The sequence below is a fragment of the Neodiprion pinetum genome, chromosome 2 (assembly GCF_021155775.2).
Source record: "Neodiprion pinetum isolate iyNeoPine1 chromosome 2, iyNeoPine1.2, whole genome shotgun sequence".
NCBI classification, from domain to species: domain Eukaryota; kingdom Metazoa; phylum Arthropoda; class Insecta; order Hymenoptera; family Diprionidae; genus Neodiprion; species Neodiprion pinetum.
This window is the reverse complement of record NC_060233.1, coordinates 5,137,655-5,162,551: the sequence shown is the minus strand read 5'-3', so window position 1 is coordinate 5,162,551 and position 24,897 is coordinate 5,137,655. Positions and strand designations below refer to the sequence as shown.

The 24,897-nt window shown below is 38.3% G+C and overlaps 2 protein-coding genes and 1 long non-coding RNA gene across 14 annotated transcripts in view; 1 reads left to right on the top strand and 2 right to left on the bottom strand.

Moving 5' to 3' along the window:
* LOC124213094 (pleckstrin homology domain-containing family G member 4B) overlaps positions 1 to 3,649 on the bottom strand; it is a 192,966-nt gene extending 189,317 nt beyond the window's left edge. The window contains exon 1 of the mRNA XM_046613956.2: positions 2,476 to 3,649. Coding sequence (XP_046469912.1) covers positions 2,476 to 2,547 — 72 coding nt within the window. The 5' untranslated portion in view covers positions 2,548 to 3,649. The remainder of the gene's footprint in view (positions 1 to 2,475) is intronic.
* A 10,890-nt stretch (positions 3,650 to 14,539) lies between these two features.
* On the bottom strand, positions 14,540 to 23,598 carry LOC124213095 (transcriptional repressor CTCFL). Of its 12 annotated transcripts, none has more exons than XM_046613959.2 (14): positions 23,535 to 23,598; positions 21,958 to 22,134; positions 21,593 to 21,828; positions 21,072 to 21,430; positions 20,784 to 20,953; positions 19,621 to 19,757; positions 18,905 to 19,055; positions 18,660 to 18,801; positions 18,282 to 18,554; positions 17,750 to 17,800; positions 17,517 to 17,653; positions 16,909 to 17,051; positions 16,559 to 16,807; positions 14,540 to 16,399 (listed from the first exon to the last, which is right to left on the bottom strand). In XM_046613959.2, the coding sequence occupies exons 2-14, from the start codon at positions 22,085 to 22,087 to the stop codon at positions 16,340 to 16,342; spliced, it is 2,238 nt and encodes a 745-aa protein (XP_046469915.1). In that variant the 5' UTR covers positions 22,088 to 22,134; positions 23,535 to 23,598; the 3' UTR covers positions 14,540 to 16,339. The 12 variants fall into 12 exon arrangements, with proteins under 12 accessions (XP_046469915.1, XP_046469919.1, XP_046469914.1 ...); XM_046613963.2 differs by lacking the exon at positions 19,621 to 19,757 and adding an exon at positions 19,433 to 19,569 and having other exon boundaries at positions 23,429 to 23,587; XM_046613958.2 differs by having other exon boundaries at positions 23,324 to 23,585.
* Positions 22,866 to 24,771, top strand: LOC138190413 (uncharacterized). The gene is made up of 2 exons (XR_011176319.1): positions 22,866 to 23,215; positions 23,281 to 24,771. It is a non-coding gene; the product is annotated as an uncharacterized lncRNA (long non-coding RNA).
* The last annotated feature ends 126 nt before the right edge of the window (positions 24,772 to 24,897 follow it).

Here is a 24,897-nt window from a genome sequence, read left to right as displayed (position 1 = left end):
CATTATTCGCTTGCTCTATAATAGCAAACTTCAAACACGAAATAAACTATACATGTATCTTGAAAACTTAGGATAAAGCGAGCAAAACGAGCACATCTAAAAATTTGCGCAAAACTTTGAAACATGTTGTTTGAACATTGGCCCATTTTTCCCGCCTTTTATCCACTAGTCTTTTATACGTACAGCTAATCTCATATTGAAAGTATTCTAAAGTAAGTACGAAAATAAATTGAAAACATTTTTAAAATTTTAAACAATTTTTTAGGGTGCTCATTTTACCCGCAACGTCATTACATGAAAAGTCCGGAAATTGTGGGTCAAATGGGTACCCTAAAAAATTGTTGAAAATTTAAAAATGTTTTGAGTTTTATATATATACATATATATTTTCTCGAAATTATTCTCATCATTCTTTGTATTTTTATCCAATATTTGTGAGTCGCATTCGTGTAAAAAATAGCATATCACAAATTTTCATTTTCAGTCTAACGTATAAATCACATCGTTCGATGCAACGGCGTTTAAACTTATCCTTACGCGTATTTCTTTCTTCTTAGTTGTACATAAATAGACTTATGAAAAATGATTGAAGTTAAAATAAAATAACGAATTAGTAATGACTGCATGCGAAATGAATAAAAAAAAAACAAAGAGGTGAAATGAAACGACCGTAACCTGAAATCAACCGTATCATTACAGGTCTACGTTCGCGTCACTCGCGTCTTTCGCATCATTCGTACGTATACTCGATGATTGATCTCTTTTTGCCTCGTTCAACGAGGTGAAGACTTGTACTCTCGATATCTGCGTTTCTTTTCCTCTGTAAATTTCTGCAGAAAATAAATCTCCGTGCACACAGCTGTATTGTAATAGAATTTGCAACGCAGAGAGAAAAGGGTGTTCGTTCCTTCCGCCTCTTTGAATCGAAAAGAAGGTGACTTTCAATTCCGACATTAAATGTATTACGCTGTATGGTAGTTGTAACGTAGCTTTTGTCGTTGTTCTAGCCGAGCCTGCGTCGCATCGGGCGATAATTCAAGTCACAATACACGCATACAGGTTGCTTAATTCGTGATTTTGCAATGTTATGCCCTCGAGTTTCGTTCCACGCGTTATAATATCCTGCAATCAATACACACACACACGCACACACACACACACACACATACTGCATGGGTAATACATCTTACGGCGAGGCCTTTTTTTGTCCCAGTTTATTTATAACAATACGTCTCGTTCGTTTTTTATGCATCTCCTCAATCCGCCGTAAAGAATCGATGAATAATTGTGCGTGACGAATACGTACCTACATATTTAAATACCAACCGTAGTATAATCGTAATCAGATCAAGGAAAAAGAAAATTTTTTCAACGAAAGTGAAGAAGCTACGGTAGCAAAAAAAAAAAAAAACTATCAACAACATCGACCACGGACTCTGAATATAAAAGGGGAGAAAGAAATCGACCTCTACTAGCGAATGAAAAGTGAAATTGAATATTACGAAGAAGTGCGCACTAATAAACCGAAAATCGGTGTTGAACGATTTCTCATACGTATACATACTTTCACAATTCGATACACACATATATATATATATATATATATATTATAATACTAAGCTTCTCACACAATATTGTGGGTTTTTTTTATAAAGTATTTCAACCACTGTAAAATCATTTTTACAATTACATATATTACATATTATTACCTGTAATAATTACAAAATAAATTTGCTCAAATTGAAAATTAACCGAATGACATGATTTTATAGCGGTCAAAATGATTTACTAAAAAAAATGTGATGAGTCTAGAATTTTCGCTGTTAAACTCGAAAAGAAGTGAATTTTTTCAGAGTTTCAACTTTGACCTTGAATAACTTTTGAAAGAGTTTAACTAACAAAAAATTATAAGAGACCTTTTTTGCGGAGCATTAAACTCCCTACGAAAATATGTATGGGACATTTGTGTAGAAAAAAAGAATTGCATATTTTTATGGACCAACCTAATTTATAGATATATATATAAGCTTTTACTGGAATAACTTTTTTTATGATCTAGATAATATACATATTCATTCGTAGAGACGAATGAATAACGATTAAAAAAAGGAAAGACTATTATGTATTTTTTACCACCCTCTGCGAATTAACGAGTTTGAAGTTATCGTAACGAAAGGTTGAGAAAAGATTACAATTTTCTTATTTTTATAAAGATTTCGAAGGAACTAGGATTGCAAAATACGAGTTTATTTCGTTCTATTACGGTTGACTGAATTTTGGAACGATTCAAAAATTACGAATCAACGGTTTTTCCTCAGCATGAATCGTTAGAATAACGTTACTAACTTCAGCAGGATCTGAATCAACAATTATCTAACAGCTGATATCGCGTTTAGTATTTGATCGCTTGTAGACAAGACAACGTACAAATTGTCTCGTTAAATATTGCATAATATCGTTAAACTGAAAACTCACCGGTAGATTCCTAATTCCCAATCGGACCTTGGTGTACTTTTTCATGAAGACTCTCCAAAGTACGTATGCCATGACGACGAGGCGAGTTATTGCTCGAGGACGAGTAAGAATAATAATAACAAAAATTTCACTTTGTAAACTTGAAAAATGCACATTTGATTACAAACATCACAGCACGCACGTCGTATAATTTTAACGCATTAAGCGTAGATTTGGCAAAGAGCATAGCCACGCACAATATTAACACGCCGCGCGACGCGTTTCGATTCTGCAACTTGTGAATTAGTCATAAATGACGTTAATTCATCACAGTTTCGTAACTTCCATCAACCGTGGACGAATCCGATCTCGTATGTGTTACGCAACAGACGGTCAGATACGTATCATGTGCAGGTAGAATTAGTGAGAGCAACTATTCGACGCGAGAGACAAATGTCAATTCCTCAATTAGCGTCTACGTTACCCGCACCAACGCAAACTACTCGATGATCTCTGCATCGTCGTCGGAAATAAACAGCAAACACAAGCGGGGAGGATATTGTCTTTGTTTTTCCTCGTCCTCCCCCCCTCTGACGCATTTATAACACGGCAAAAAAAACCTTCCAAACAATCACAAAACACTGAACGAACGAACTACAAAGATTTGTTCGAATTATCAACGTCTCAAATGGAAAAGAAAGAAGAAACTATTATAACAACAACAACAACGAAAACTGTGATACGATAATAACGTTTAAACAAGAGAAAAAAACTCCCCCGAAACGCGATACGATTATCGAGGGAAAGGAACAGACGCGAAACACTCCGCGATCGGCCGAACCCGACGCTCAACTGTCGCCGGGACTCGAGGCGGGCGGCTTAAACGCCGGTTGACGATTTTTCGAACGCGGCAAACTTCAGGACGATGCTAAGAGCGGCAGGAGAGAATCGACTGCGACAGGCGTCGAACTTTAATCTGCGGGGTTAGTTCGCGATTTCGGAATCCCCCGGTGATTCGATTCGCGACGATTGACCCGACGCGGGCTTTTCCGTTTTCAGATTTCGGATTATGGTTCGACAAATTCTGTTTGTCAGACTGCGAGCTGACGATGTGACACGGATGACGACCGTGGCGTTTTTACCGATCAGGCAAGATCCGTTCTTCCTTTGTTTTGAGGAAGGAATCAAGGAATCGCGCTCGACGGCGACTGGCGGCGGTGGCTGCCGGGTAATGACTAAACACGCGACATAAGAGACTCGCGACTCGACTATAACTCCGCGTGGCTTTACAGGCGTGTCTGTTTGCCGCATCTATCTTCGCTTCGACGACCGGCGCCGACGCTACCTGATTGTTAGAGTGTCCGCAGGGCCGAGGCGAGCTCACCATCCGCCCATCCAGCGACGATTGTTCTTCTTCCACCACCGAGTACTGAAACGTCTGTTAGAGTGTAGCCTGCGTCGCGGCATCGCGTGGGTGCTGAAACAATGCCTCTTCGCGCACCACGCGGAGCAAAGAATAAAGGGACTCGACTGTTCTCACTAATCGCGAGTCCGAGTCTCACCCGCGGATCGGGGATAAGAAAATGCACGGCGGAAACGCGCGCATGCCAACTCTTCTCGACGATCGGCTCTACAGTCCGGTCGGGATATACGTTTGAAATTGCTATTTTTCCGCTCCGCTATTTTATTCTTCTCATCTTTTGGGCGGTCGTTATTGGTAGTCTAAATTCAAAGTTTTCAACAAATTCGGTATTGGCTTCAACCGCCATCTTGGATTTATGGGAGAATTTGTTTGTGTCAAATAACTCGCCCATTGAAACATACGTACAGTCTACGTTTGAAATTGCATTTTTCCGTTCCGCTATTTTACTTTTGTAATTTTTCCGGGTTCGTTACCAGTCGAAATTCAACATTTTCACCAAATTCGGTATTGGCTTCATTTATTGGGGATTTTTTTTTTGTCAAAGAACCCGCCCATTTTCAACATTTGACTAAAAATGGTCATAACCAAACTTGTGGGAAATTTAATTCTCTACAACTGGCTGGATGTATCAATTACTTGTCTAGGCTCTGGATTTATACTAATAATAATGATATCCCTCCAAGGATTATAAAAAGAAAGTAGTGCTATCGAAAAATTGCAATTTCAGGTGTTCTTTTTTTTACATAGCGAATAGGATACCTCCTCTCCTTGAATCTTAGTTTTAATCAATTAATAAAACTGTGTTTATTCTCATTATTCATTACAATCTATATATTATATATTCCGTATCTCATACCTCTATCCGCGCAGAACGGATGGGAAATTTTTTATTAGTCCCGGATTTGTACGATGTTGGTATATTATATATACTTCTTCCGTGAAATAAATTTTACATACAAACGCCCGTACAAGTTGGTGTACTTACACAGAGTTGTATAGGTTTAATGGAAAGGTCTATCTTCAGGATTATACGATTAAGTTTCATTCAACGAAACAACCGAGCAATTTCTCCGCAATTAAGGAAGTGTTTCGTTTTTAATTAAGCAATCAACTTCCGAGAATTTCAAAATTACACGTATATAAGGTATACACGTATGATATATAACATATAATACCGATATAAAGTTTCTAATTCTTCAGGAATAAAATTAAATAAAACAGATGTATTATATAATACGCGAAGGAGGCTGACTTGCATATTGTGATTGTAATCATCTTTGATACTGTATAATAAACAAAACGACCAATACGAAACTGTTATCTATTATATCCTAGATCTCTGAACAATACTGCTGCGATTGAGTAGGAAAATGTCTGAATAAAATTTCCAGGAAAAGAGTAAAATTTGAGGATATTTTACCTAGTTTTTCATAACTGCAGGAGTCCCGTTGCTACACGCATACAATCAATTTCAAGATAAGAAGGATACCCCAATAAATTTCGTATGCGTCAACCTACCCTTTGAGCAGTATTATCGTGCATAAGTAAAGCATTTCGCCGGCATCCCCGCGGAGTGAAAAAGCTTTGAATATAATAATTCCTGGGATGAGAAAAGGGGCAAAGTGTGGAGACGCGACCCCGCTACGGGGATGAAAGGCATCGGCCCTGCAGGGGTGGGAAAAAAAATAGAAAAAAACTAAAAAAAAAAACAGGTCCGTCTCGATGGGATTTCGTCTTACGTGACTAAACTGTATCCCGGGTCAGAGACGGGCACCGGCTCGGTCCTCGGTCCCGGGGATTCAACAGGTAAGGACCTCGAGTTCCCTGAACGAACGAGGTGCCCACGGAGCAGGGTGCATATCCCGCACTTCGGCACGTCTACTGCACGTACATGCAGCTCTACCGAACTTTTTCTCCTCCCGGTTAAAGGCACGCCCAAAAAATAACATATCATTAATAAATTATACCTTCCTGCTGCCGCGGACTCTTATATATTATATAGATATATATATATATACATATATATACATTATACATATACATATATCTGTTTATCTGCCTCTGCTAGCTCCACCTTCGCCGTAACGTATTATATAGGTATGTATATATGTGTACCTATAAATTTATCCCTGACGATATAAGTTGTTGTAATATATTATATAAATTGTGAGCTTGTACAATATCTGCCTGTGCATCGGGGGTTTAAGTTACTGTAAAATCTACAATATCGTATTGCGATAACGTGTAAACGATCGGAAGAATTAACTCACATGTGTATTACCTTTACGCATGGGGCATTCTACGCCAACTCGGCAAACGGTTGACCGTGACATTATTTGATTTCACCAAGCATTTTATCTACGTTGGTACGACACCTGGAAGGCTTGCAAAGAAATGTTCAAATTTTGTTTAATCAGTCGTCTTTATCCTATGATATTGTTAAACCCATCTCAGAAGCACCTAAATTGAATTTTAAGAAACATGAAAGAAAAAACATTTGATTTCCGAAATGAAAATTTTCACGCTCCGATTCGATTAGTGATTTTTTGGAATTTTTCCTTCAGTTCTAAAACACACCAACGATTTTTATCAAAATTTGCAAAGACATTTGCAAAGAAGTTACGCAGACAACTTATACAATTATTATATCGTTTCAAGTTCCTTCGATTCACCCGGCCGCGGCTGTCGGTCCCAAAGGGCAGCGGATAAAATTGTGCTGGATGAACGGGCCTCTTTCACGATTCGCTACGCCCGGTGGATTATTAAGGCTCACCGGGACTTTGGGTCTAGCGGGTGTCTGCACCGATGCATTTCTTGCCTCTTTCACGTGTCCACCGCACCTTGCCCTTCCTTCCTTCCTCGGCTTCTCGTTCGTTCATTCGACGGTTCGTTCATAAGTTAAGCGGCGAGTCAGGCAATCCTGACCCTACTACAGACATTTATACTTATACTGCAGAGCTGTACGTGGAACCGGGGAAATAAAGAAAAAAAAAAAGTCCACGCTGCAGCAATGCAGGGACGGAAACCTGCAAGAGGGTTCTGTTATTTCTTCGCATTTCGTATCGAATTTCATTCGCCGAGAAAAGAAAATCTGCAAATGAATTAATGACAAATTTTTATATACCTATATGTAGAACATGTATGTATGCATGTCGATATGTGCAGAATGCATGATTTTTTTTCTCCGAAAGATTTGGTTCAACATGCAACTTGTTCTCTTACGAAGAATGAATTGCAAAATGAGGTACGTCGACGAAAATTTGCATAAGTTACAAATGAGCTATAGAAAGCCCGGTCGGCTGTCACGAAATAGAAGTGTAGGAATAAAAATAATTGGTATCATTTGTCAGCGCTACAATTGTAACGTGTTCGTTGCCTGGGATCTATACATATCAGGTGTAACATCTGTCACGCGTTATAGGTGCAATATGCAAACGCGAAACGAGAAACGCGCGTCCTTGACTTTTGCAAACTATAAATTGTAGATAATCGCGTCTGTGACGTATATATATATATATATATATATCACGCTACGCGCGTACTGCATGACGTATATTTAATGAAAAAAAATTTGTCAGTATTGCGGTTTGTATACGTGTGCTTCGAAGTGCGGTATAAGAGGCAGAGAGAGAGAGAGAGAGTGAATCGGTTTAATCGACTCCCTTTTTTCCCGCACCACGACCACGATACCGCGGGGACTTCTATCCGGAGCCAAGAACTTCGATCAGAGGGGCTTGAATTTATTAAACATTAATGCGGTCCGTCCGGTCCGAGCCGAGATCGCGCTCGCTATTTAATATTAAACACCTAGTACGTTGCAAGCCGCCGGCAGCTGGGCGTTTGCTCTTTCCAAAATTTGATTTTACGTACGATTTTACGTACATACGTAATGCAGGTACGAAATTAAGATAAACGATTATCGCAATTTAGCGAATAAAACGAGAAAACACAAGATCCGCTTAAATTAAAAGAATAAAAATGAAAATAACGTATAAGTAAAACTGAAACAAAATCAAGTAATAAACGTGAAATGTTTATCGTCTAATTCAGGAATAAACCGAAAACGCCTGAGAATTTTCTCAGTTGCAGAATTGAAAAGAAACTATATTGCGATATACGTATATGGAATATTGTATGATGTATTAACGTTACGCAGAGTGAGTTCCTAAAGACTGCATGGTCCGACATCCGCTAATATTGAATGCGCATGCGCTACAATCCGATAGCGGCTGTTTGCCAAGGTTACCAACCACAAAAATTTTCCACAGTAGCGAATCGATCGCAAGTACTAGCGATAATGGTCAAAATTTTTAAGGTTACATTTATGAGGGTTGGTCACCCTGGCAAACAGCTGCTCCCGGATTCTATAAGCGCATGCGCATTAAATTTTAGCAAACGACTGACCGTAAAGTCCTTAGGAATTCACTCTGTATACATATAAATAAGAAATCCCATAACAAGCTTGCCGATTATTTTCGGTATAGATTGTATAACCAGCGACACGCGATGCAAGATCCGGTCGCGTATTGCAAAAGGTTTAAAAAAAGAAAAGAAAAAGGAATGACTCATTCGCACTAGAGCCGCAGCAGACTCCGCGTGGCTCGGCGATGTTAGGAAAGAAATACTTACGTGTTTCATGACACATTTTACACTCGACGGTGAACAAAGGTGTGCGCATGCATACTGCGGCCGTCTATACCTAATTCATACGTGTACAGTGCAAGGAAAAATTATGGAAACCCATAGAAATCTCGCAGGGTTCGGTGAGAAGAAAAGATGATCAAGGTTAGATCTTGAGTAATTTTTAACACGGGATTCAACGGTGACCTTTGATTTGACTTTGAACCTAATGTCGTTTTGAGATAAACTTTGATTTTTCACTCGGAAATCCCATTTTTGGTACCAGAATCCAAATTTCCCGCTCTTACCGCTTCTGGCACGAAAAACGAGCGTTGGAAAATGAAAATTAATCTGAAAATGACCTTGAAGATGAGGTTCAAAGTCAAATCAAAAGTCACTATTGAATTCCTTGTTTAAAATTATCTGAGATTTAACGTTGTCAATTTTTTTTTCACCGAACCCCGTGAGATTTCTACGGGTTTCCATACTTTTTCCTCACCCTGTATGTATATACGCGACGTGCATTTTAATGCATAAATTATGTTGAATAGGAGGGAATTTTTTTACCGTCCGTTTATTACGTCTCCGGATCATCTCCTAATTTCAATATTACCTGTAGAACAACGCGGTGAACGACGATGACTAGGAGGCAATTAGCTCGCCATTATCTTCCCCTGCAGCTCGTCACATTTCTGCCCCACAGTAAAGTGCAGCCGCTGCTGCAGATGCTCGCTTTAATGGTTATTGACTCGAAGCTTATGTAGCTATAAACCGGTAGGTATATAATTATGATTTATACATACGGTGGCTGATTGCGAAATGTTGATCGATATTTCCTCACTAGGTATTATGTATAAACGTGAGAACGAACTTCCCGTGCATTATATGAATATACTTGGTCACGTATCGCTCACAAATTTACATAGGTTATGTACCTATAAGACACGCCTTGCAGACGGTGCACGAGAAGAATTGAAAATCTTCGAAGTAGGTGCTATTTAGTATTCCATATTTCATGCAGAGATGAAAGTTTTAAAGACGGTGTTTTTCCGTCGATCATGATCTTAAATACAATTTGGATCGAACGTAAGACTGTCGAAGTAAAAAAAATATATCGCTGTACATACATTTACCGAAATCTTTTAAAATAAACATATAATTCACAGGTCTGCAGGAAGATATCTAGATTTTGTGTGTATGTACAAGAAAGAGGAGGTATATAATATAGACAGTGAATTCTTAACCACTGCATAGGCCGTCGTCTGCTAAAATTTGATGCGCATCAGCGTTGCCAAAATTATTTTATTTTATTATGGAATCAGGGCCGTAAAATCATAGTATTTTCATGGTACAAATCATACTAGGGAAGGAGAGCAAGATAACGAGTGGATGATATTCATAATTTTTTGTCTTCGAACACGTATTCATTTGAATAAAACATCGAACAATACTCATCATAGTTGCTCTTTGAAGGAGAAAAAAATGAATAAACAAATATATTATATTTCCGAAATTACGGTACAAACTCTAATATAAATTGTGAAATGGCCAAATTATGGTACTACATGTACTACACAGTCACGTGTTGGCAACACTGGAGCGCATGCGCTACAATCCGAGAGCGGTTGTTAGCCAGGACTACCAACCATCATAAATTTGAGCGACGGTGCGCCGCGACTTGTGTAGCATCAAAAATTTTTACAATTGGTAATTGAGCACACGCGCCAACGACAGCTGTGAAAATTTTTGAGGTTACACAAAGCGCGGGAGTTGGTCACCCTGGCAAGCAGCCGTTCTCAGATCGTAGCGCATGCGCATTAAATTTTAGCAGACGATGCAGTCGTTAGGAATTCATTCTGTAGGTATACGAATGAGGGGAGATTCCCACGTCCATCCAGGTTATAGCAGTGCAGTGAAGGTTGGCACTGGCAGATGAATAAGGGTACCAACTCTCTCGTATTCATATTACGTATACGGAGCGAGGAACGAGGAAATAAAATCTGCCTTTGTCGGCGCATAGCGGATAAATAGAGCCAAACTTTTACGCCGCGTTAGGTATACTTATACAATATATACATACGTGCGCACTATAGCGAAACAAACGAGCCTGCCCACCGCAGTTACTGCAACGGACACATTTCAACCTCAACTCTTGCAGGATAGCTTGAAACTTCGCTTAATTGAAAATAATCTCGTTATTTATCCGCGTGCTCCGCTACTCGCCCTGCGACAATGACGGACTACTTACGCTGCCTACGGCTTGCTTATTAGGTGCGCACCTGAACATGTCGCGATGATTAACGCAGAGTTCAGCAAGTGAAACTCGCGTCTCTTTTTTCCTAGACACATGTTATACAAAGAGAATAGTTTCGTTTGTTACAGTTATATGCCAGAACATTTCGGTAGAACGAGTAACGTTACGATAACATTTTTGAAATTACAGGAAAATTTGGTACAGGTATAACGAGTATTCGGTGCGATTATAGTTTTAAATGCCATATTTTATGGTTATTGCAAAATTAAATCTGTTTCTTCAGTTTGTTACATTTTCATTCGGTCAAGCGAAGCCTTGGCAACAATTTATTTGACTCGCACTTGAAATTGTCCCCAATGTGTTACGAAAAAATATAGTTCGAGTGACCGTAATGAATTTTTATTTTGTAGCTGGAACTACATGTTCGATTGTAAAACGAAGATAGTTAAAGACCCAATCTAGAAATATCTCCTCCAATCAGTGCACCGAATAAATTGTATCGTGGGTATCGTAAGTAAGTATATCCCAAGTCTGCGGCCGCGTTGCGCAAATTACAAAATAGTACGACTGCGGTGCAGGGGCGCTTATCTTCGTCTTATCTCGAATGCTTGAATTCTTCTTAACCTGATACCCGAAAGTTTGCTTGTTACAAACACCGCGGTGCAGCGTGCAAGCCGAGGTATATAATAATGCGCACAGTGTACGCCGCGAGACTTGTGTCCATAAACGACGCAGATGCGTTATACCGTAATCTACGACCCACGCAGATGCCGTGCAGGCTTTATGCTTCATGAGATCGTATAATATATTTTAATAACGCAACAGCGGTATAAGAGAAAAACTACGGGACGTCGCTCTGCCGCTTTATCCATAGGTTGCATAAGAGTGACGAAGTCGTCGCATCGCGTGGCTCCTATGCAGGAATAGACGAAAATCTAATTCAACGATGTTATAAAGGGTGTTACAAAATTCACGCAAGAAGTAATTTTCATAGAAAACAAAAGCTATGATCATGAAAATTTCAAGGAAAAAAAAGAATGACAATTTTTAATCGAAAACCTATGTTTTCTCTCAAAATTACTTGCGTCAATTTTGGGACACCGTTTACACGATCGAATAAACAAATTAACCACTTGCGATTGAGTTGCTGAAAAATTCCCAAAAAATCGGCACATCGTGCTTGCGTAAGAAATTACAGTACCTCGTATTCAAAAATTATTCTACAGCAAGGATTTTTTTGTTATCAAAATTCTGCTTGCTGCTGGTTCTCTTGAATCCCGAGGATACACGCGTTGTTATACAGTTGCGATACCGTTAGTCACCCCTTCCGTATTCGCTGGCGGATACACGCGTGTCTAGACCTTAAGCCTTAGGAAATAGATCAGCGATAGAGAAGGTGACAGCGACACTGATCCAAGGGTATTGTGTTCTCTCCGCATAATGCAGGCCAGCCAGTCTATCTCGAGGGTTTCGTCAGCGGTGTCGTAAATTAAACGCGCTAGTCGCAATAGGATCACGTATTTACACCTATTTACACGTATTTACACGTACGTACAATGGGCATACATAAATACACGCATACATGTGCAATGCGGTGTAACAGGCCACGGCGCAACGAACCGCTCGGGTCTTTTGTTCTAAATCCGGATAAAAATAGCCACGCGTTAATAGGCTAATAAGTATAGGTATAAAGCCTATGATAGTAACAACGATTCTGACTAACACGGTTTAAAAAGCATATATGTAAATATCGCGGGGGTAAAACATTCGGCGGTCACAATCAGCTGTTATACGTGATACGGAACGTTCAACTTTAATCGTTTAGTGTACGCTGCAATGGTGAAGATGATTTCTACGATTTCTTCGAATTTTTAGGGAAATGTTTTACTCAATTTTTCTAGTTACTATACAAATGAAATTTCTCTCAGTGTAACAGAGGTTATTATCCGCGGATGTAGGATATAAGTTTTCGGTCCCAATTATACGGATAGGGTAGTTTAATCCTGCTTACGTAAGCGCGGCGTAACTCGCACTCGAATCAACCCTCGTCCTCCAGGGCGCAATGGATCCTCCACAACGTCAATCGTGTCTTCATGGGTTCGGCGATACCCGGCCGTTCATTGTTGGTTCTATAAATAAAGCTCGGATAGCCAGCGTAGAGAGGGTGGATCTGGGGTTGTTGACCATCCGGTGGGTGTGGCGCCGCCGTAATATCGCTAAGGGATAGAAGGTGGCGTCTGTCTCGCGAAGACTAATGCCCACGGCACCTGGGCACGTAATCTGCACCTTTCTGGACCGACGGGAGGGGTCGAAAGTTGCAATTAACTCGATCGTCATCCCCTACGTCAGATAATGAGAAAACAAGTAAATTAGTACATTTTCCATCCCCGCGTACTTGAACGCAGGATATATTCACCAGAGATAAGAGAATCATTCGCCAAACATTTTTTCGCGTTATACGTATCTGAGCTAATAATGCAATGAGATTCGTGATAATTTCCAAATGCTCGTTAGTTTAGTTGGTTGCTAATTACAGTCGAGTCAAAGTAGGTTTGAGTTAAAAATATTCGGGATATGGCTACATTTTTGTGTGCTAGTTATCGACATTCAGGAACTCGAATCTGAAGTCACTTTTGAGCTGGATAGTAGACGTTTCGAGAAAACGGAAAGATTTGACGTTTTTTTAGTTTTTCTCAAAAACTGCTATCGATAGATGAAAAATGACTTGACCATCGTATACAGCGAAAAATTTTGCATCGAATTATGTCCTCACATGTAGGAAACGGAGCCGGATTATCAAATTAGGAAAAAAGAAATTATTTCACCAAAATTCTTTTTTATCAATTTATTAATCCGATTCCGTCTCCGACAAAAGAGGACACAATTCGACGTAGAATTTTCCGCTCTACACGACGGTCAAGTCATTTTTCAACTATCGATAGCAGTTTTTGAGGAAAACACAAAAGATGTCAAATTTTCCTCATTTCTCGAAACACCGGCTATCCAGCTCAAAACTGACTTCGCATTTGAGTTCGTGAAGGTCGAAAACCCCTGTTTTACGAGAATGCAGCAATATCCCGAATATTTTTAATTCAGACCTATTTTGATCAGACTAACTAGTTGTTAATTGTAATCAACGGGACTGAAAAGTCTCGAAAATCTGCAATCAATCAATTCCTTCTTCCTCTTCCAGCACTTCAGCCATATAGTTGCGACGAAGGAGGGGGAACCGAGGGTCGCAAGCGTCTTGGTCACCAGTCGTTAATCAGCGTTGCAGCGTGCAGGATCACGATGAGTGACGATCGGCGCGACTTCCGTTGGTCGCTCCATCTGTTGAGCAGACTCGACAGGCAAGGGTTACTCACCGACCGGCAATGACCCCGTGTGGAGATCGACTCGCAGCCTCTCGAGGGAGAAAATTGTGTTCAGCGACAAGTTCTGACGGCGAATTCGATTCGGATGTCCGGTTATTTTTAAGGGAAAATACGTACACTAATATTGTACAGAGAAATAGTATCTTCATGCCGCCGAATTAAGTTTTTGGATTTCGTTTCGGCGTTGAAAATTGAAAAGTACCCGAACAATATTATGAACAATTTTAACATTCATTTACTTAGCCTTTTCATTGGAATGGCAAAATCATTCAGGCAGTTATTGATTAGTTAACATGTATTGTTGAGAAATCACTACACTTCTCTTTGGAATAAACGTAAGAAAGTGTGTACAATTTTGTGACACCAGAATACAATAATAATTATCTTAATAGTAATAATAATAAGCCATCTAAATTATGTACAATTACTATAATTGTAAGAAAAACTCGTACGTACTTTTTACATAGTTTGTTTTGCTTTTGCGTTGTGTCGATCAGTTTTAATCTTATTTTGTTTTTTCATTCCCCACGCTACTTGTAACATTATAAGTTGTTAGTAACGAGCAGAAGAACAAGTAACATTTACATCGTCCGGCAATGAATGATTCTGTTAAACCTGTACCGAGTTGATAATAATATTATTGATAGTAAGTATAGAAGAAATACATAAATTAATAATTACGACACGTAAAACGATCGGATAATAATATTATCAGATACTTTTATCTGTCGCAATAACTTTAATGAATTAATATAATATTCTTTTATTCTTTTTTTGATTTCTTTAACACTAGGTTAATTTGCATGTGAAAAAATCGTGCTATCTAAACAGAAATATGAACTAAACATTCGTGCATCGAACGAAATTGTTTTTCTACCTGATTACTTACGATTCACTATAGTTATTACATTGTTTATGGGTTTGTTCTTATTCAATTTTTTTTTCCCTTTTCTTGAATATTTTGTTTCTGTACATATGAATAAATTGAGTTTATCTTATCTTACACTGTACCGAAACTTTAGAACTTATTCTTATTTAACCTGGAACGAAGTCCTAAAAATTAAAACTCGGTTCAAGGGAAAAAAAATGAAACAGAATCTGTAGATGTAATGGCGAGTCAGGTGATCCCTGATATGATAAATATTGTGCGGTATAACTTCATCTTAGTCACAAGAAAGTGGTAATATCAGATGCAGCCTCGGCAGAAAAATGATACAGATAACAGTGAAGAACATTCAAATAATGTTTCCACGACTGAAAAAATAGAGTACGTTCTATGATAACGTTTGTGAATACCAGGAAATCGATTGTCTTACTTTGATAACACATTGCCATTATTTCATCATCGTTTTAATTAATATGAGACCATTCGGAAAATCTAAAATTTTTTGTGAGTGCATTGAAAATTGGAATTACGTTTGTCGCGATATCAGATAAACCCAATTACGTAATCGTGCCAGTAGACACATGATACACCATTGAATCAGAATATATCTTGTCCAAGTTTTGTTTGTATATTTGATGTACTTTATGTACATCTATCGGCCCAAATCTTACTTGAAATATAGGTAACATAATCATAATGAGCACTTATTTACAAAGCGCATTGAACTTGTTTCAATTTTGTAAGTTCGTCAAATTTTCGACGAGACTTCATTTTTGTACCCAAGATGAAATTGGTAATTTCAATGTATGGTGGATGATAATGCTTACATATAACACTTTTCAATACCATCAAATCACCTGTGTTTTGAAATAACAAATTTCAAACTATTATACCGTATATCGTACCGCTAACATGTATTCAATTTAACTGTAAATCTAACTTCTTGCTATCCACTTTAAAAGAATTACTGAGCACGATGTAAATATGTTCCAACATCATTTTCGCCGCGCTCGCTTTACATATTACAATTGTTGCATAACCTAAGTAGTACCTCATATTTCATAATAAAAATAATAACAACATTAATAATAAGGTCATCATTACAATTATTATCCAATGTAAAAGCTTAAAATTACTACATATCTATAAATTATTATAATATGGGTGTTTATCTGTGGGTGTATGATCTAATCTGTTCTCACAGTCTCTGCAATGTCACTGCTTATCACTTATGTATAGTTATATGTAACATATTTGAAGAGAAAAATATTTGACTATTAAGTAGGTAGGTAGCTATCTATAGGTACATTACCCCCGGTGTTTCTTTATTACGATATTGTCTGTAATAGATGAATATTGCTATCGTCTTCCTCGTCCTCTTCCTCTTCCTATGTACGAGGAAAAAATAGTGAAAAATTATTATCATTTAGGGAAAACAACGGATCACAATTAATGTGAGTATGAAGTTGTCACTCAGAAATTAAGAATTCAATTTATTTTGTTTTTTGACGCGGCATTGAACTGAAATAATTAGTTAGTCAATTTACCTCGTCAAAACCGAAGCAGGTTTCCATGTCTTTTTGTAGCTTTGGATCGTTTTGCGATGATTCGGACAATCGTGTTGATTTTCTGGTATTATGGGTACTATCTTCTAGTTTCAATTCGATGGTTTCTTGATGTTCTTCTACTTCCTCTTCTTCTTCCTCCTCACCTTCTTCCGTTCCACCCACTACTTCGTCCTGACTCAAAGGATCTTGCATCACCAAATCTCCATCTTCGCTAGCAACAACAGCCATCTGTTAGGAGGAAAGAAAGTAATTAATTATACAAACGTATAAATTATTTTCAGAAACAGATATTTCATTTCAAGTTTGTTTTAATTCAATCAATAATATACCTGATCAGTTCCTTGATTATCTGCTAACTGGATCACTTCCAAGACGACATATTGCTGCCCGTCGCTTCCTTCGACGGCCATCATCTCATCCTCGTCTTCTTCATCTTCGTCATCGTAACCTTTAAGTTTAGAAGCTAAGTCTCCTGCCACGGCAACACAACACATGGAGATTAGTCAATGATCTTCATCATATCGTAAGCATCCTTGCGAAAATAATCTTAGTGTAGAGAATCCATACCCCACACGCAATCGGAATAGTTGAAGCGTTGAGAAAATGGGTCTACATTTTTCGATGTCACACTCCTTAAATCAGCCATTTCTAGTCTAAGATTAAAATTCTCATCGTATGGACAACTTTTAAGAATATTTCTCAACGTTTAAATTTCTTGAATATGGTATCAGATTAGAAACAGCAGATTTAGAAGGTAAGGAGTTACATAATGACACCGTTCTCTTAAAAACAACGCAATGTAGTTCTGAAGAATGATAACTTGTGCCAACATACTTCAAAGAAAGTTTGGGTGGAAATTAACGAAATTTATCCATTTGTGTGAAACCGGCTGAATAGTAAAATGAATCAAATTACCGGTTCAAAAACTCCGACTTACCAGTCATAACTTCAACCCTTTGGCCATCAATGATTTGTATCTTCTTTTGACGTCCAATTTTAAGGGCCAGTTGTTTTTCTTGAAGGGACGATTCAGGATCATGAACAGCCATGTGTCGTATGAGGTTTCCTTTGTGCCTATTCAAATATCAAACATTGATTTATTCATCTACTAACATTCTATCAGATTGCATTCGACTTCTTTGAACCCCTTCGCTATCAGCAAATATTCACCTGTATTTAGCACCAGAACAAGACACTTTCCAACCCATAACCGGGTTGCAGCTGTTGATCAGAAAAATACAAATACATTTTCATCGTAATAATTTCTACACTTACGACTCTGACATTTGACATTGTTTTTATTTGTTCATTCTTTCTATATTCATAACTTTTTTTTTTGTTTTGCAATAGTGAAGGGGTCAATTAACTACTGACTAACAATGTTATTAATTGTAAAGAAAAAAATTAATAATTCGTTTCAAACAATTGATCACATACTCATTTTAACAGTATTTAATTGTAAGATATTCGAGATTTATTACAACCACGCTTCAGTCGCAGTTGCCATATTATTTTTAGTTGGTTAATAATTTATAATGAGATTTGTAAACATTCTAATTCTCGATTGAAAAACGATAACCATCCGCATTCTAAAAGTTCTTTTGAATTTAGAATGACGAATTAATTTAGTATCGATGATTTTATTTAACAATCGAGAAAAAAATACATGTATATACGCATGATTAATAACATAATTTTATACCTGAACGGTCTTTCGCACTCTGGACATTGATGTGTCTTCTCTTGAGGTGGTGGTGGTACGTAGGAAGGATTGTGGTATAGATTACAGTGGCGTTTAAGCAATTGTTTTTGCCTAAATGATTGATAGCAATGATCACACTGATACGGTTTTTGATCCGTATGAATGAGCATGTGACTCTCAAGGTGACGAGCTGATATTGAAGCGTACGGGCAGAGGTCGCACTTGTAACATTTCTCACCTTCATGCGTTTTATTGTGAAGTTTGTAACTATACCTGTAACATAAATCCGCGATTTATGTCATCATTGAATATCAAGTACCAAGAAGTGAAGTAGCCGTCGATTATATTAAGATTTGTTATAACACATCAGATTCTCACCTGTCAGGGAATGTCTTGCCACATCTCTTGCATTTCAACGGCTTATCAGAAGTGTGTAACTTTTGAACGTGAATTCTGAGGTCAGTTTTTCTTCCGCACGTTGTTGGGCATAATTCACATTGAAATACGGGCTTATCTCCAACTGAATAAAAAAAAGTGACAGCTGATTAAATAACGCTCAGTCGCAGACGAAAACAGAAAAAAAAGAAGAAGGTAACAGGTTCAAGAATTTTTTTTCTACTCACCGTTGTGAACTAGCTTGTGAGCCTTCAAACTGTTGGACTGTGTAAATCTTGCTTGGCAAATATCACATTCGTATGGTTTTTCGCCCGTATGAATGCGCAAATGACGTTTCAGCTTGAAGGTGTCTGGACTTGCATACGTACAATGTGGACACTATATCAAGAAAAATATATGAATGAAAACAATGAAGATCTATCATTATTTACAGGAATATATTCAAAATTGCTGTTACAATGAATTTTTGAATTGCTAATTCAATTATGTAAATTGCAATGAGAACAAATTGTTTTGCATGAAGCAGACAAGTTTTGTTAATAATTTATATTTTTCGCAAAAAAGCAACTTAAGTTGGTAAAATTTGGCTAGAATTTTTGAAATTTTTTTCAATAAATACGTAAGCCATTCCACAAATCCGTGATAAGGAAGGATCTTTTCGACCATCCTATTCTTGAAAGAAAGGCAAAGAAATCCGTTTTTCATTCATTAGACTAGGTGAACTGTGAGGTAAAGAACGTTATAGGATGAAAAACCTCGTATGGACGTTCTCCCGTGTGAATGCGCATGTGATGATGCAGTTTGTTCTTCTCAACACTAGCGTAATCGCAAATGGTACATTTGTGGGGTTTGTCGCGTGTGTGCATGTACCGAGTGTGACGAACCAGTTCCCCTGAATAATGAAAAGAAAAAGAAAATTGTATAAAGTAATAAAGGGACGTACCTGATAGGGACGTTCTCCAGTGTGGCACCTAATGTGTCGTTTAAGTTTGGACAACTCAACCGAGGCGTAATCACACTCATGACATTTGTGCGGCTTTTCATGGGTATGTCTGTACCGAACATGTCTTACAAGTTCACCTGCAACCAAAGATAGAGACCCACACTATAATCGCCAGTCTTACTCACAGCTTTTTTATTTCACATTCAAATTATTTTATACAAGAATGGGAATAAGACTAGAAAGATGGTAGTTTAAGCACAGTACGATATAAGCCACGTGCTGATTTTGCGCACTGGGATGTATTTCTAAGTGTTATCGGTACAAGTTTCTACAACGATAATGTGGTTTTTTTTTATTTCAAAGCGTGGAATGGACCTTGAAAGCAAAATATCTGGTGATAGACATGCACGAGGAGTTGGGATCTATATTATATAAGCACATATGGTTACTGTGAATAGAATTGAACTTTTCAAGCCACGTACAGCTGGCAACAAGTAAGGATGTTTTGTCGAATTAATCTAGAAAATTATAAGGTTTTGTAATTTAGTAACAACAATATTTCTCAAAGTTGATGTTCAGGAAGAAAAATTGAACTGGAGAAGTTATAAAAAATAAAAAAAGAAAAGATATTGTGAGACATTTTATTACACGGCTTCATTAGAATGGCATAACAGGGATAAGAAGTGTTAAGCAAAATGTGATTACCAAAACTGTCCAAGGCCTCCAGGAAAAAAAAAAAAAACATGTCGGTACACACAACACATGCAGATATACACACAAATTCACAAGCATAACAACATTTACAAAGTATACAAAGAGCAGATACAATTCATGGTACACAGTATGAACATTCCACTTCGTTTCGATCAAGATCAGACCTTTGTTTTCATGAATTTTGACTTGAATTGTGTAATATTTAAACTCTTTTCGAATACTACGAAATAATAAACACTTTTTGCTGATAAACTTCAATGCATCGTAAGTTAGATATGACGGTCAAACAGGCAGGGACTGCTTTAGAAATATGCATACAATTTTCTAAAGTGATTCAACTGATGTCGATTCTAGTATTACCAATTATTATTGCAAGAAGATGAAATGTTGTACCAGTTCATGACAAATTTGCAAGAAAACGTGATAAAATTTATGAAAATATATCATACCAGACGTAGTGAAAGCGCTGTCGCAGAACTTGCAGTGATGAGGTTTTGTTCCCGTATGTGTGTTAACGTGGTTCTGCAGGGAAGCCAAAGTCTTAAAGCCTCTTTCACAAACGCTACATTTATGTGGTCTTTCCTCGGAGTGAGATTTCATGTGGCGAGATAAGAGATATCTGTTTATAAAATAGGCTTAGTATCATGTGGCCGATATGAAACGATAGCAAACCGACTAAAGCGGTTCAACATTAAACGATATGCAGATTAAGTAGAGAAATTATGAATATTTCTCACCGCTTGGGACTTGTGTAATTGCAGTAGTTACACATGTGAGCCTGTGTCACGGTCTGTGATTTCTTAGGGATGAATTTGATTATTTTTGTCTTATCATCTTCAGCTTCGGACTCAACAGGTGCGTCGTTGTCCTCATTGTCCTCAAAGTCATAAACAGTTAAATCTTGTTCCCCTTCCTCACCTTCGCCCACTTCCACGTCTTCCGTTCGACCATCTTTTTCCTCAGATTCAGGCTGCTGCACGATTAACACGTAGCTAACTTCACCTGGGTTTGTATCTGACGGCACAATTGTCACTGTTTGATACGCGTCACCAGAGTTAATAACCACTTGGCTATTTCCATTCGTGGATACTGTACCCTGATAAAAGAATAAAAGTGTTGAGTTCTTGCAGATGGAATTATAAAATCGATTACAGTTGTCTGAAAAGTAATCATGAGTGGTCATATAGTAATTCCGTTTCTATTCCATCTAGTTGACGAAGTTTTGAACCTTTTATTTGAAGCCTGAAATCTGACGAACCTGTTTACTCGCATTCTCTCCACTCTGCACATTCTCAAGCTCTTCTATTTCGTGGTACTGTTCATCCTGACCATCTTCGCCGTCGTTCTGACCTTCCCCATCGTCTGCTTCTTGAATTTGTACTTGAGTCATAACTGGTGGGTCGTCGCTACTGGCTTGATAATAGTACTGGCCAGATTGATCAACAAAGTAGGTGCCACCGTCGTCCCCACCGGTGAGACCCTCAACTTGTTGCACTATCAGAAATCAAAATTCTCAGGTGATCGTATCGAAAGAAAGAAATTCAGGGATGGATAAATCTTGGTGAAATTTTCAATTTGAACTTGAACCGAAGCAGGGAAAATTAGGCTTATAGCTGTGCTCACGTTGTACATGCTGAAGCTGTTCGCCCTGGCCTCCCTCAATTTCTTTGTTGAATGTCTCGAGGTACGTCTGTATCTCCGTGACAGACTCTTGCCCCTCTTCCAACTTAATCGCAGCTACGTTACCGGACATCGTGTGTAACCATACGCTAGTGCTCCTCGGTCCTCAATATTCTTCACCTGCAACACAATTGAGAAGTTCATTTTATTTATGATTTTAATATGCTTTCTATGAATCTGTCGGTAGATTACTTCAAATGTCTTGGCTAACCCGTATTAAGTACCGCCAATTCATCTTCTGAATGGATTACCAGAGAACAGTGCTGCGCATGTATTTCGTTTTTAATTCCACCAATGGATTAATGGAATGTAATTTATTTTGGCATGGCTTGAAGAAGAACGAACAATTTATTTTCCAACAAAACATGTGCATGTTTTTCAACCCTGAATTGTTACTGTGTGTACAGCTACAATGTTTATCTGCTGTTATCAATGGACAAACGTGTCAAATATGCAGTGCGTTTTCATGCTGTGTATTGTATGTTGGGACTAACTTTCACATCCATATACGATCTCAAAGTCCGAAGAAATCATCAGGAGCTATAGTTACGTTTTATCCTGAACCAAAATTCACTGCAGCGAAAATACAAAGTGATGAGGAAAAAATTCCGTAAGGAATCAGCAGCAGTGAAGAACAAAACATGTATCGAATCAGGTAAATTTGCGTATCAACGGCAACGTGACACCACGTTCCTACATCGTTAGGGTGAAAATATTCTGGGCCAGCGTTGCGAGCTGCATGATGTTGTAATTTGGGGAATTCGTGGGTTGATGGGGAAAAATCAATAGAGAGAGAGGGGAAAGAAAAAATTTCATTCCACCGAATACGGAACGGATATACGCACACGCAGCAACGCAACAACGTGCCGATTACGCGGGGCCTCGACATATTCGTTCGGACACCCGTATTCCGACCGATAGATGCTCCAGATGATCAGCGAAGCCGAGAACGCCGAGCGGCGTCAAGCATCGGCCAAAGGAAAATCGGTGCGGTAAAGGAGGAACGGCGAGTAGTTAAGAGCATAGCGTGGCGATAGGAGGAAAGGCAGAGAACGGGACGTCAGACAGGCGAGCAGGCATGACTCGGACGCCATGGGCAGAGCGGCATTATCGTAGGCGATAGGCGTCGGGGCGAGGAGAGGGTCAGGATTGGGTTAGCGATGAAAAAATTCTTCGATCCTCTTTCAGCGGGAGGCCGCAGGTTGGATAAGAAATCGCGCATTCTGCCGGATAGCTTTTAAGACAATATCATGCTTTGGATTTCAGGACACAGGGGGCATTAACGGCAAAAATTTCAGAAAATTATCACCGTCGGCGCTGTCATCAATATGGAGGGCGCAGCTAGGAGGATGCGTTCCGTCCTCCGCCACAACGGACCGAAGCATTTACCGTAATACTGCGGGGTTCTACTCACCGTGAATAGTTCGATGCCGCACGGAGTTTCACACGCTCACTTAGTACGCGGATTATCACATTAACACTGCACTTCCAAATCGTTATTCCCGATAATATTCGCTTACCTTTTAACTCGGAATTATTCGTGTGAGGGCGTTGTGTAAGAGCTACAAGCCAATATGGCGACAATCGACTACGAAAGTTCAAATGCTGCGCGACCGAACATGCGCAGTGGTTCGAATGCATTTGCCCCCAAACTGGACGACTGGCTAACCAGAATTCTGCACACTTATCGTACGGCTCCTCTCCCGGCTTGCTACTTCTAACCGACGCATGATCCGCTCGCTTTGCCGATACAATATTATGTATTTCGCGATAACGCTGCTCCGTCTCCCAATACTACTCAACGCGATTTTCACTTTTCTTTACCCGACAAAATTTTTAAAAAATCTACGCGTCATATTATACTGTATAAGTATGTATACACATCCGATTGACGCCAACACGAAATTTGGGCGGGAAATTAAGGGGAAAAAGATGACGCACGATCTTGTTGTGGAGTGGGGACACGGCCATTTGTAAATAAATAATTATTTATGAAATTCTCATACCCATACGATTGCTGAAAAACGTTAGATTAATTTCGTTCTAATTTACATACCCGATTTGAGCATTTTTATTTCCGACGTATATTTTGCATGAAGAGTAAAATTAATTGAACACTTGGCAGACAAAAAATTCTACGCATACTGCTACGTAAATGTATTGAATCGTTTATTCATCTGGTCATGTTCGTTGATCGGCACGGGGTGGAGATACAAAGGAATGAACGATTGAAACACGTTTCATATTATGTAACATTTGGATATATATTTTTTTTTTATATATGTATATATTTTGGTAGTACTCTAGACCGAACATAAAATAAATGATATCAACGGTTTTCTGTTTAATCATTTCCCGATTCTTCTTCTTTGATACATTGTAGGTCGCATGGTGTAACATTATTTAATACAGATTATTCTAATACTCCGATACACAGCATAAATAATAATATTTATACGTATATTATTTATATTGCAGCCTAGACACAGAATTGAAAAATACAATTACGTATATTACTAAAAATTTTTTTCTATTTAGTTTGTACTGAAATTATTCATAGCAGTATAATTACGAGATGTAAATAAAATGATGAAGAAACAGAGCAACTTCACAAGCTTAGTAGGTATCACGATAGAAAGAGAGAGAGAGAGAGAGAGATGCAGATCAGTATGATAGAAACGGTTTGTCACTTACAATCCAAAAGTTTTCCTTATTATTGAGTATTTCGTTTTTTTCATACTGCTCTAAGGCGGGAGAGTTAGAAACGAAAAAATGATTCAAATCTCATCAATAGTTACTGCATATTACGGAAGTCATAACGTTTGATTAGGTATAAGTACAGGTATTATATAAGGAGAGGTTTACATAAATGATAAAAAGTAA